This window comes from Panulirus ornatus, chromosome 18 (assembly GCF_036320965.1).
Source record: "Panulirus ornatus isolate Po-2019 chromosome 18, ASM3632096v1, whole genome shotgun sequence".
Classification (NCBI taxonomy): Eukaryota; Metazoa; Arthropoda; class Malacostraca; order Decapoda; family Palinuridae; genus Panulirus; species Panulirus ornatus.
In genome coordinates, this window is record NC_092241.1 from 55,767,197 (window position 1) to 55,779,115 (window position 11,919).

The window sequence follows — 11,919 nt, forward strand, 5'->3', positions numbered from 1 at the left end:
CTGACACATATTTGTCCTTTGTTTCCTTCCACTAGGACAATCTGTTATCCATGGAAGTAGTCTCCCCATCATTCCCACATAGTGATTCAGCTTCTTAATCAGCTTCCAATGCAATACAGTTTTAGATACCTTCTGGCTGTCCAGATACAAACACTCCACCCACCCTTCTCTTTTGTCTAAATTTGAATGTACTCTCTCCTTGAAATCAAAGAAGTCTGTTAAATATGACCTCCTTTCCCTGAGATCATGTTGTCTCTAACTTAGGTAATTTCTCCTCAGAAGAAAATCATCCCTTTGCTTTCTGATTACTTTCTGATTAACTTTTCCAGTACCTTACAAGACCATACTCATCATAGAAAGCATTCTGTAATTCAGCATCTCTACCAGGTTTCCTTTCTTCTAGAAAGGTACTCTATGACATATGCCTTTTTTCATTCCCTCGGCACTTTGCTTCTCTCGAGCAACATCTCAAACAGTATTTCAAGAGGTTTGTTAACTGTATGTGGACACATCCTCAGCACCTATGGTGAAATTTCATCGTGAGCCTTTTATGGGTCAAGACTGTTTAGTATTCTGTTTAAGTCTTTCCTAGATATCTCAATGCACTCCTTCCCATTCCATCTATCTAATGTTAGGGCAATAGTGCCTTCCACTGTGAAAACATTTTTGAACTTGTCATTCATATCTTTACACGTACTTACATCATCCTTTACAACTTTTCATCATGAATCTCTTAGCCTGATTAGATGCTCTTTTTCTAAATTTTTTTTTTTTCATAGCCTGATTAGCTGCTCTTTTTCTTTTTTTTTTTACTCCTGATAAATTTATGGAAAAGTTTTGGATTTTTTCCAGCTTTGTCTACACTATTTTTCAAAGCTTCTCTGTTCCTCCTTCTGTATTCTGCAAAACTCGTTCTGTGCTCTATTATACCTTATAAATGCCACCCCCCCTTCTCTCTTCTTTCTCTCTCTGGAAAAATTAACCAACGTAATTGATTTAATTCCTTTTTTCTCCATGGCAGGAAACTGCTTCAGTTGACGGTCGACCATTTGTGTGCCCTATTTGCCAGAAGTGTTTTGCCAAAGCTGCTATACTAAAGCGGCATCACCTTGCACACTTTCGGCCCTATGTCTGCCATTTGTGTACACGTTCCTTCACAAGGCGAGAAGTTCTTGCTGAGCATCTTTTGGAACACAATGGTGCTGACTTGCGAATGCCATGCCCTGTTTGTAGCATGACCATAAAACGCAAGCGTAACTTACAAGCACACATCAAAGTCAAACATCCAGACTATTACAGAGAGAGGGTTGCCAACAGAGAAGCTATGTGTTAAGATACAGCCAGGCAACTGTAAAGGTTGGTTGTACATTCTTTTGAGTACATTTCTCATGTAGTTCATGTTATTACAAGGAATAGAGCAGTGATAAAAAAGTAAATGGGTTTGGTCTCTAGTCAGTGACTGATTAGAAACATATAAAGAATGCTTCCATAACTCAGGCTAATGGAGTCTGTTGTAAAGTATTTTCTGCTGTTTCCAGAAATTTTGTTTTAAAGTTTGTATTGATGCCCATACAGAAAGGTAGTTCAGAGATAATTGTAAATTACTCCAGTTTTATCGAAGATATTTGATGTATTTCAGTTATCAGCTTTTTTGTAAGTCATTATAGATGACATCATTCACCAGACTTATTTGGGTATCTTGAGAGAACATGCTAAATGATGTGAAATTATTTGCCTTCAGGGTGGGGGCATTTCAAGTTACATAAAATTCCTTTTCAGGACTCTTTGTGTATTTTCCAAAGGATAATCACATTTGGGATTACTTGCAAGTTAGCTAACAATGTTGTGAAACCTTCTTTAACTCTGCACTGAATGGTGCTTGAAAATTCCTCCAAATAGCTGGGTTCATGATAGAAACCCATTTTTGTAATTATTCATACTCATTCCTTTCAGTAGACATTATCTTACCAAGTGTATATGCCCATTAATTAATTAATTTTCATTTTCATTCTCTGCATAGGTTTGTCCTTCCTCTGCTCTTATCATTGATCTCAACAACCATTCTCTTTTCATAAATTTATCCGAGGTACATGGATTGCTGCATCCAGTTAACTATACACCTGTTCACTTTGTTATCTGCAATGTTTTTCTCTATTTTATTATCTGTACAAGAGGTCCTTGATTAATATTGTTTTAAATGATAATGTTTGGCTATTACATTGTTAAACAAGTACAGGTACATGATCCCAAATCTGGTGACCTGAAAACTGGAATGTTCCTCAAACCAATTAAACCATGGCAAACACTCTATTAGCTTGGAGAAATTCCACAAACCACTAATTATGGTAAACAGTTCATTAGTGCTGAGAAACTCCTTATACCTGGAATTTTTCTGGATACTAATGCATACTTCTGACTTATGATTTCTGAAAACTGTTTTGAAAATTGGTCTTCAGTTACTGTGTAAATAGATGGGTTGTTATAAGTGATGTAAGTAAGGGTTCATTTTAGGCTTGTCTTTTATGCTACTGGTGTAGCCACATTTTTTTAGAGGCATGATGAGTCAGTGTGGTACATATTGTCTCACTTCAATCCTGCCCTTTGTGACTCAAAATATTACCCTTCTGTTTATCATAAAAATGTCCAAAAGGCAGGTGTTGGAAGTAGAAGCGCCAAAGGAAGCATTTTACCCAAGATTTTGCAAAGTAGAGATGGGAACCATAGTGAAGAGGTTGGATGATCAAGTATGGGGTTGGGAACTTCACCATTTACAGCCTTAATAAACAAGGCTCAGCTATTCCAATTTTATTCCTGTGGTGAAGTGTCAGGTTTATGGAAAAAGAAAATCATCACATCAGCCAAATATTCCTTATCTGGAGTGTTATTGAAGAAGGAATGTTCCTTTTATGGTTGTTTGATTATGGTCCAAGCCAAGGTATTTAATAATGAATTATAATTGGTGGTCTTTGGTAAAATTCAGAATCCCATGACCTTTAAGTGTTCAAAACTTTCCCAGTGTTTTATAAAGCCAGTTAATGTGGATGGATTACAACTGAAATATGCCTGGATTGGTTTGAGAATCACCTTGTACCTCAGGCTAAGGCACATTGTCTTATAGTTGGTCTTCCTGAAGATTTTAAGATTCACTTAGTGTTCGATAACTGTTGTAGCAACCTTGATGTCACACTATTAAAAGACTGTTCACGATTTCTGTATTCCCCAATTGTACATATTTCATAATTTATTTATATTATCTATATAAACATGGCTGAACAACCCAAAAACTGAAAAATCCAAATTCTGGCATTGCTCAGGTCTCAGGCACTTTGTATGTGGGATCAGTTACTTTCCTAAGCCCTTGATTACTGTTGTTGTCATTTTCAAGATGCATTGTTTCCATGAGAAATGTAATGACATTGTGCTATTGCTGTGGTTGATTAAAGAAAGAGTAGTGCTAGTGAAACTCAACAATCAAAAAACACAGGAGAACAATAAGATCAGAAGTGAAATTAGACAGTAAAAATGCTCTAAGGCTGGCGAATGTGTTGCCAACATAGTTAGGATATATATATTCACTTCCAGCAGTAGTAGTAAGGCCTGTCAGTAAAGATTCTGTAAAGATCAAAGAATTTTCAAAAACTAGCTCCTTCATCTACTTCTCAGTTGATTAAGAATAGGAGTGAAATAATAACTGATACTGAATGGTTATCATGTTTAGTATTTGGATGGAAGATCAGCATCAATTTGGATGCTGATGTGTATACTCATAATCATAGAAAAGGCAAAGTTTATTTGAGGATTTATAGAAAGATCTTACAAATCCATTTGCTTTTTGTAAGAATTTCTCACATACATTCTTCAAAGCAAACACCTGATCCACACATCCTATACCACTGCTGAAACCACACTGCTCTTCCCCAATCTGATGGGGAAGAGCCTTCACCCTCTCAATCAATACCCTCCCATATAATTTCCCAGGAATACTCAACAAACTTATACCTCTGTAATTTGAGCACTCACTTTTATCCCCTTTGCCCTTGTACAATGGCACTATGCAAGCATTCCTCCAATCCTGAAGCACTTCACTATGAGTCGTACATACATTAAATAACCTTACCAACCAATCAACAATACAGTCACCCCCTTTTTTATATAAATTTCACTGCAGTTCCCGCTGCCTTGCTGGCTTTCATCTTCCACAAATCTTTTACTACCTCTTCTCTGTTTACCAAATCATTCTCCCTAACCCTCTCACTTTGCACACCACCTCGACCAAAACACCCTGTATCTGCCACTCTATCATCAAACACATTCAACAAACCTTCAAAATACTCACTCCATCTCCTTCTCACATCACCACTACTTGTTATCACCTCCCTATTAGCTCCCTTCACTGAAGTTCCCATTAGTTCCCTTGTCTTATCCACTTTATTTCCCTCCTTCCAAAACATCTTTTTATTCTCCCTAAAATTTAATGATCCTCTCTCACCCCAACTCTCATTTGCCCTCTTTTTCACCTCTTGCACCTTTCTCTTGACCTCCTGCCTCTTTCTTTTATACATCTCCCAGTCATTTGCATTATTTCCATGCAAAAATTGTCCAAATGCCTCTCTCTTCTCTTTCACTAATAATCTTACTTCTTCATCCCACCACTCACTACCCTTTCTAATCTGCCCACTACCCACGCTTCTCATGCCACAAGCATCTTTTGCGTAAGCCATCACTGCTTCCCTAAATACATCCCATTCCTCCCCCACTCCCCTTTCGTCCTTTGTTCTCACCTTTTTCCATTTTGTACTCGGTCCCTCCTGGTGCTTCCTCACACAAGTCTCCTTCCCAAGTTCACTTACTCTCACCACTCTCTTCACCCCAACGTTCTCTCTTCTTTTCTGAAAACCTCTACAAATCTTCACCTTCACCTCCACAAGATAATGATCAGACATCCCTCCAGTTGCACCTCTCAGCACATTAACATCCAAAAGTCTCTCTTTCATGCACCTGTCAATTAACACGTAATCCACTAACACTCTCTGGCCATCTCTCCTACTTACATACGTATACTTATGTATATCTCTCTTTTTAAACCAGGTATTCCCAATCACCAGTCCTTTTTCAGCACATAAATCTACAAGCTCTTCACCATTTCCATTTATAACACTGAACACCCCATGTACACCAATTATTCCCTCAACTGCCACATTACTCACCTTTGCATTCAAATCACCCATCACTATAACCCAGTCTCATGCATCAAAACTACTAACACACTCACTCAGCTGCTCCCAAAACACCTGCCTCTCATGATCTTTCTTCTCATGCCCAGGTGCATATGCACCAATAATCTCCCATGCTCTGTGGAAGGTATTAAGAATATATGGTGTGGGGGCAAGTTGTTAGAAGCAGTGAAAAGTTTTTATCAAGGATGTAAGGCTTCTTTATGTGTAGGAAGAGAGGAAAGTGATTGGTTCTCAGAGATTGTTGGTTTGTGGCAGGGGTGTGTGATGTCTCCATGGTTGTTTAATTTGTTTATGGATGGGGTTGAAAGGGAGGTGAATGCAAGAGTTGTGGAAAGAGGGGCAAGTATGCAGTCTGTTGTGGATGAGAGAGCTTGGGAAGTGAGTCAGTTGTTGTTCGCTGATGATACAGCGCTGGTGGCTGATTCATGTGAGAAACTGCAGAAGCTGGTGACTGAGTTTGGTAAAGTGTGTGAAAGAAGAAAGCTGAGAGTAAATGTAAATAAGAGCAAGGTTATTAGGTACAGTAGGGTTGAGGGACAAGTCAATTGGGAGGTAAGTTTGAATGGAGAAAAACTGGAGGAAGTGAAATGTTTTAGATATCTGGGATGGATTTGGCAGCAGATGGGACCATGGAAGCGGAAGTGAATCAAAGGGTGGGGGAGGGGGCGAAAGTTCTGGGAGCGTTGAAGAATGTGTGGAAGTCAAGAACATTATCTCGGAAAGCAAAAATGGGTATGTTTGAAGGAATAGTGGTTCCAACAATGTTATATGGTTGTGAGGCGTGGGCTATAGATAGAGTTGTGCGGAGCAGGGTGGATGTGCTGGTAATGAGATGTTTGAGGACAATATATGGTGTGAGGTGGTTTGATCGAGTAAGTAATAATAGGGTAAGAGAGATGTGTGGTAATAAAAAGAGTGTGGTTGAGAGAGCAGAAGAGGGTGTTTTGAAATGGTTTGGTCACATGGAGAGAATGAGTGAGGAAAGATTGACCAAGAGGATATATGTGTGAGAGGTGGAGGGAATGAGGAGAAGTGGGAGACCAAATTGGAGGTGGAAAGATGGATTGAAAAAGATTTTGAGTGATCGGGGCCTGAACATGCAGGAGGGTGAAAGGCGTGCAAGGAATGGAGTGAATTGGAACGATGTGGTATACCGGGGTCAACGTGCTGTCAATAGATTGAACTAGGGCATGTGAAGCGTCTGGGGTAAACCATGGAAATTTCTGTGGGGCCTGGATGTGGAAAGGGAGCTGTGGTTTCAGTGCATTATACATGACAGCTCTCAGGTAGAGACCGAGTGTGAACAAATATGGCCTTTGTTGTCTTTTTGTAGCGCTACCTCGCGCACATGCAGGGAAGGGGGTTGTTATTTCATGTGTGGCGAGGTGGCAATGGGAATGAATAAAGGCAGACAGTATGAATTATGTACATGTGTATATATGTATATGTCTGTGTGTGTGTATATATATATGTATACGTTGAGATGTATAGGTATGTATATTTGCGTGTGTAGACGTGTATGTATATACTTGTGTATGTGGGTGGGTTGGACCATTCTTTCGTCTGTTTCCTTGCCCTACCTCGCTAACGCGGGAGACAGCGACAAAGCAAAATAGATATTGATAAATAGAAAGATCTGAATAAAAGTTCTGCAATGGAGTCTTTTATTTACATTTGATCTACAGTTGTAACAATGTTTTTCTAATCATATGGAAACATTTTCAGCCATGTCTGTCCCTAATTTATAACAATACGTCCTATTAGAAAAGCATTTTCTTTATTATTATTATTAATATTATTATTATTGTTGTATAGAAGAAAATTATGTTTTCCAGTTATACTTTGACGACATTAATCAAGGACTAACTGTATTTCTAGTAGGCTCCCTTTTCTTGGAATTCTAGCATATATACATAACAAGTAACCATTAAAATTGTCTGTTGTTGAGACATATTTTGTAAGGTTCCATTTTTAGAACAGCTGTATTATTACACTATTTTTTGCATTTACTTAAAATTTCTTCTCTTGTACACAATTCTCAGGTTAGCTTCAAGGTTTGTGCCAAGCAAAAGTATACTATCTCCTCAGGGAAACATTTTAGACTTCCAGCTCTGAGGTTGAAGACAGTGAAAACTAGATTATTTATCATTAAGTATCTGGGAATAAAAAGTAAGGAATCAGTCAAGCAACTATTTATGTTGTTAGATACTGAGTAAAATAGGTCATCAGTGAATGATGAAAAAGGCAAACCTGGAACTTGAGGTTTTTCAGGATATTGTACATAAAATAGTATGCAGTTCTCATATGGTTACCATTGATTTTGAATCAAACTAAACGTTATTCTAAAAATAACCTTTGTGCACTTATCCTTGATCATGATGCTGAGTTTACTGTAAATGAGCCAGTACCAGTATTTATATCAGCAGTTGGCTTCATGCCAGTGTACCACACCACACCTGAGTGATTGACTTTCCATGTTATTATATATTTTGTGTATGATAGGCAGCAGCAGCTGTACCTCCCACCCAGTTTTTGATGATAGGGTTTAGTGGGATGTACCAAGTTTACCGTGATGTCAGGTTTTCTATGATTATGGGCTGCCCCCCAAACTCACCACTGAGTTCTGTAGAATGGAAGCTTCAGAATGTTTTAGGAGCATCATGTTCCATCCTCAGCTAATGTCCGTGGGTAAAATTTGGAACTTCCTCTTAACTTGGCACTTATTATTTTATGAAACATGTAGATAAGTTACACATGAATCCTTGAAAAGACATACTATTTCTACTGGAATCAGAAAGACTAATTGTGTGAGTTTGAAATATCAAATGACCTCAATCATTTTGTGCAGCCCTTCTGAGACATCTTTTGGTAAGAAGGGTAAGTGTTATTCAGTCATCATAGATGAGTGACCATATTTGTGATTACAAATTACAGCCTTGGATTTATGGATTGTAATTACAGTGTGTGTCAGCTGTGCTTTACTATATCTGATGTAGGAAGTCCTTTGGTGCATATATGATAGGGTGTATTATGCTGAATTTTTCACCAAACCCCTGAGTCCAAGGCTATCTTTCTGTGGTGTTAATTGAAGTTAAAGTACTTCCACATTTCTTGTATATTCATTTACCTCCCATCAATGAAGCACTTACTCTGTGACAACAGGTTATGATTGAATCCTAGGTAAAGATTTCCTGTTGTACTTTCTGTTCAGATTTATTTACCCATTCTCACATTTCTTTCTTGTGTTCTGTTGATGAAGTATAAGCATATTATACGTAATTATCAAGTGTTCTTTCTATTTTACTTGGTTTATTTTGTAAATGAATTAGACTTTTTAACAGTCTTCAAGGTAATGTACAAAGTAATGATGCATGTTTTGAGTTGGATGTTTTATTGAAAATATAGTAAAAAGATTAACCTTCTATAAATGGCAGATTTGTGATTTACTATATTCATTTTATTTACCATTTTGCATGTGCGCTTTACCCAATTGTGGAGTAAAATAATTATGACAGCAACTGATTTATAATCAGCATCATTTGAGTAACACAGATTTATAACTTTTTTACTCGGTTTGTTGAAAAGTTTCTTCCCAAAAAAGTCACTTGTTTTATAAAATATCACCACAGAAAGAAGCTAATGGATGTATGTGTATACCAGGTCATTCCATATTGTTGTCAGTTTAGTAACTTGATAGAAATAATATAGCTGTCACTTGTCTTGATAAAAGTCAAGTACGTCTCATTTTATGGAAAATTAAGTCTGTAAATGAAATGTAATGTACTGTGTAATTATTTCATATGGAATAATCTTGGTTTCCACTAATGAAAAAACTAGACCCATCAGCCCTTCTTCCAGAAACAGGTTACAACAGTATTTGCAGTATAGGAGGATGAGAAATTTCTCATCTGTGAACAATATAAGCTTTCTGCATCCTGTTTGCCCTCTACTGCAGAATAAATGAATATGAAAATTGACCTTTCGTATATTCATTTAATGCGTTTTATGGCTTTTAATTGCTTGGTGATCCCTAACCACTCATAGCTCTAAATTAGATGAAAAGTTTCACTGTAAGAGTTATTGTCCTCAGCTCTCCATCAAAACCTAGCAGAACAGGTCATCAAGTTTCAGCTCTTAAACAACAGGCAACAAGAGTTGGCACATGTTCCTATGCAGACGTAAAGTAAAAAGTTGACAGAAGACCTATTAGCTTGTAATGCAGTTACCTGCCAAAGGAATTTTCCCTTATATGGTTTGTCTCATGAGCATGAGATATTCTTTTGGAAATGTTTATAAAAATTAGGCTCGAGTCCTTCTGTCTCTCTGGTAGGGAAACAATTTTCTCCACCTGTTGCTGTCCTCCCAGCTAGATATCAGTTACTTGATCATTTGAGGCTCACTCTTAACCAGTGAGACACTTGTAAGTCAACATCATACTAATCTTTAACCATAATCCCATATTGGGAGAATAATAGTTAGGGAGACAACCTGTCTTGGCAATATCACAATAGCTCTCAAGCATATGGATGAGAAAATATTTAGTATGCTGTTCAAATCCTACACAGTCAAAATTAGAATATGCTTCTCATATTTGGTCACTTTCCATGAAGAAGCACAAATAGCTAACAGGGAAGGTCCGGATGAGAGCAACAAAGATGGTACCAGAGTTAAGAGCTCAAGTTATGGAGAAAGTTAGGAGGCTTTAAATTTACCCATGTTGGAAGAAAGAAGACATCGATGATTTGGACACTGAACATTTCTTCATGAGATGTAAGAATAGAGCAACCAGAGGACATAATGTGAAATTAGAAAGGGATATAAAAAATACTTTTATAGCATAAGAGTGTTGTATGAATGTAACAGAATGACTGAGGACATGGTTAATGCCAACAGCATACATAAATTTAAGAGGTGTATAATGGGAATGCTCAAGAGATGGGGCCCCACAAGTGTCAAGCTCCCTCCCTGTAGTGTACAGACAGGTAATTAGCACCACTGAGATTAAATCATCAACTCACTGGCCACTGACTGCACTTGGTCATTTGCTACCAGACCAATATTTTCCAATCCATGAATTAACATCCCTTTCCTTTTTATCTTTATTATTTGTGGCATGCACAAAGCATCAGACTGGGGAGGAACAGTTTGGCTTCAGGAGTGGTAGAGGATGTGTAGATCATGTGTTGCTGTGAAGAATCTGTGTGAGAAATACTTAGAGAAACAGATGGATTTGTATATGACATAAGTGTGATAGAGGAACAGAAGGATTTTTATTTATGTATTTATTATACTTTGTCGCTGTCTCCCACGTTAGTGAGGTAATACAAGGAAACAGACGAAAGAATAGCCCAACCCTCCCACATACACATGTATATACATACACGTCCACACACGCACATATATATACCTATACATCTCAACGTTTACACACACACACACACACATATATATATATATATATATATATATATATATATATATATATATATATATATATATATTTTTTTTTTTTTTTTTAACTATTCGCCATTTCCCGCATTAGCGAGGTAGCGTTAAGAACAGATGACTGGGCCTTTGTGGAATATCCTCACCTGGCCCCCCTCTGTTCCTTCTTTTGGAAAATTAAAAAAAAACGAGAGCGGAGGATTTCCAGCCTCCCGCTCCCTCCCCTTTTAGTCGCCTTCTACGACACGCAGGGAATACGTGGGAAGTATTCTTAATCCCCTATCCCCAGGACTGTATTATTGACTGGTTGGTAAGGTTATTTAATGTATGAATGACTCATGGTGAGGTGCCTGAGGATTGGCGGAATGCGTGCATAGTGCCATTGTACAAAGGCAAAGGGGATAAGAGTGAGTGCTCAAATTACAGAGGTATAAGTTTGTTGAGTATTCCTGGTAAATTATATGGGAGGGTATTGATTGAGAGGGTGAAGGCATGTACAGAGCATCAGATTGGGGAAGAGCAGTGTGGTTTCAGAAGTGGTAGAGGATGTGTGGATCAGGTGTTTGCTTTGAAGAATGTATGTGAGAAATACTTAGAAAAGCAAATGGATTTGTATGTAGCATTTATGGATCTGGAGAAGGCATATGATAGAGTTGATAGAGATGCTCTGTGGAAGGTATTAAGAATATATGGTGTGGGAGGAAAGTTGTTAGAAGCAGTGAAAAGTTTTTATCGAGGATGTAAGGCATGTGTACGTGTAGGAAGAGAGGAAAGTGATTGGTTCTCAGTGAATGTAGGTTTGCGGCAGGGGTGTGTGATGTCTCCATGGTTGTTTAATTTGTTTATGGATGGGGTTGTTAGGGAGGTAAATGCAAGAGTTTTGGAAAGAGGGGCAAGTATGAAGTCTGTTGGGGATGAGAGAGCTTGGGAAGTGAGTCAGTTGTTGTTCGCTGATGATACAGCGCTGGTGGCTGATTCATGTGAGAAACTGCAGAAGCTGGTGACTGAGTTTGGAAAAGTGTGTGGAAGAAGAAAGTTAAGAGTAAATGTGAATAAGAGCAAGGTTATTAGGTACAGTAGGGTTGAGGGTCAAGTCAATTGGGAGGTGAGTTTGAATGGAGAAAAACTGGAGGAAGTGAAGTGTTTTAGATATCTGGGAGTGGATCTGGCAGCGGATGGATCCATGGAAGCGGAAGTGGATCATAGGGTGGGGGAGGGGGCGAAAATCCTGGGGGCC

The 11,919-nt window shown here is 38.2% G+C and overlaps 1 protein-coding gene across 3 annotated transcripts in view; it reads left to right on the top strand.

Moving 5' to 3' along the window:
* The window catches only part of LOC139755118 (uncharacterized), a 37,633-nt gene extending 28,419 nt beyond the window's left edge, over window positions 1-9,214 (top strand). For 2 of the 3 annotated variants that reach the window (XM_071673256.1, XM_071673257.1), the window contains exon 5: window positions 1,022-9,214. In XM_071673256.1, coding sequence (XP_071529357.1) covers window positions 1,022-1,333 — 312 coding nt within the window. In that variant the 3' untranslated portion in view covers window positions 1,334-9,214. The remainder of the gene's footprint in view (window positions 1-1,021) is intronic. The other variant, XM_071673258.1, reaches the window with a different exon arrangement.
* Window positions 9,215-11,919: the final 2,705 nt, after the last annotated feature.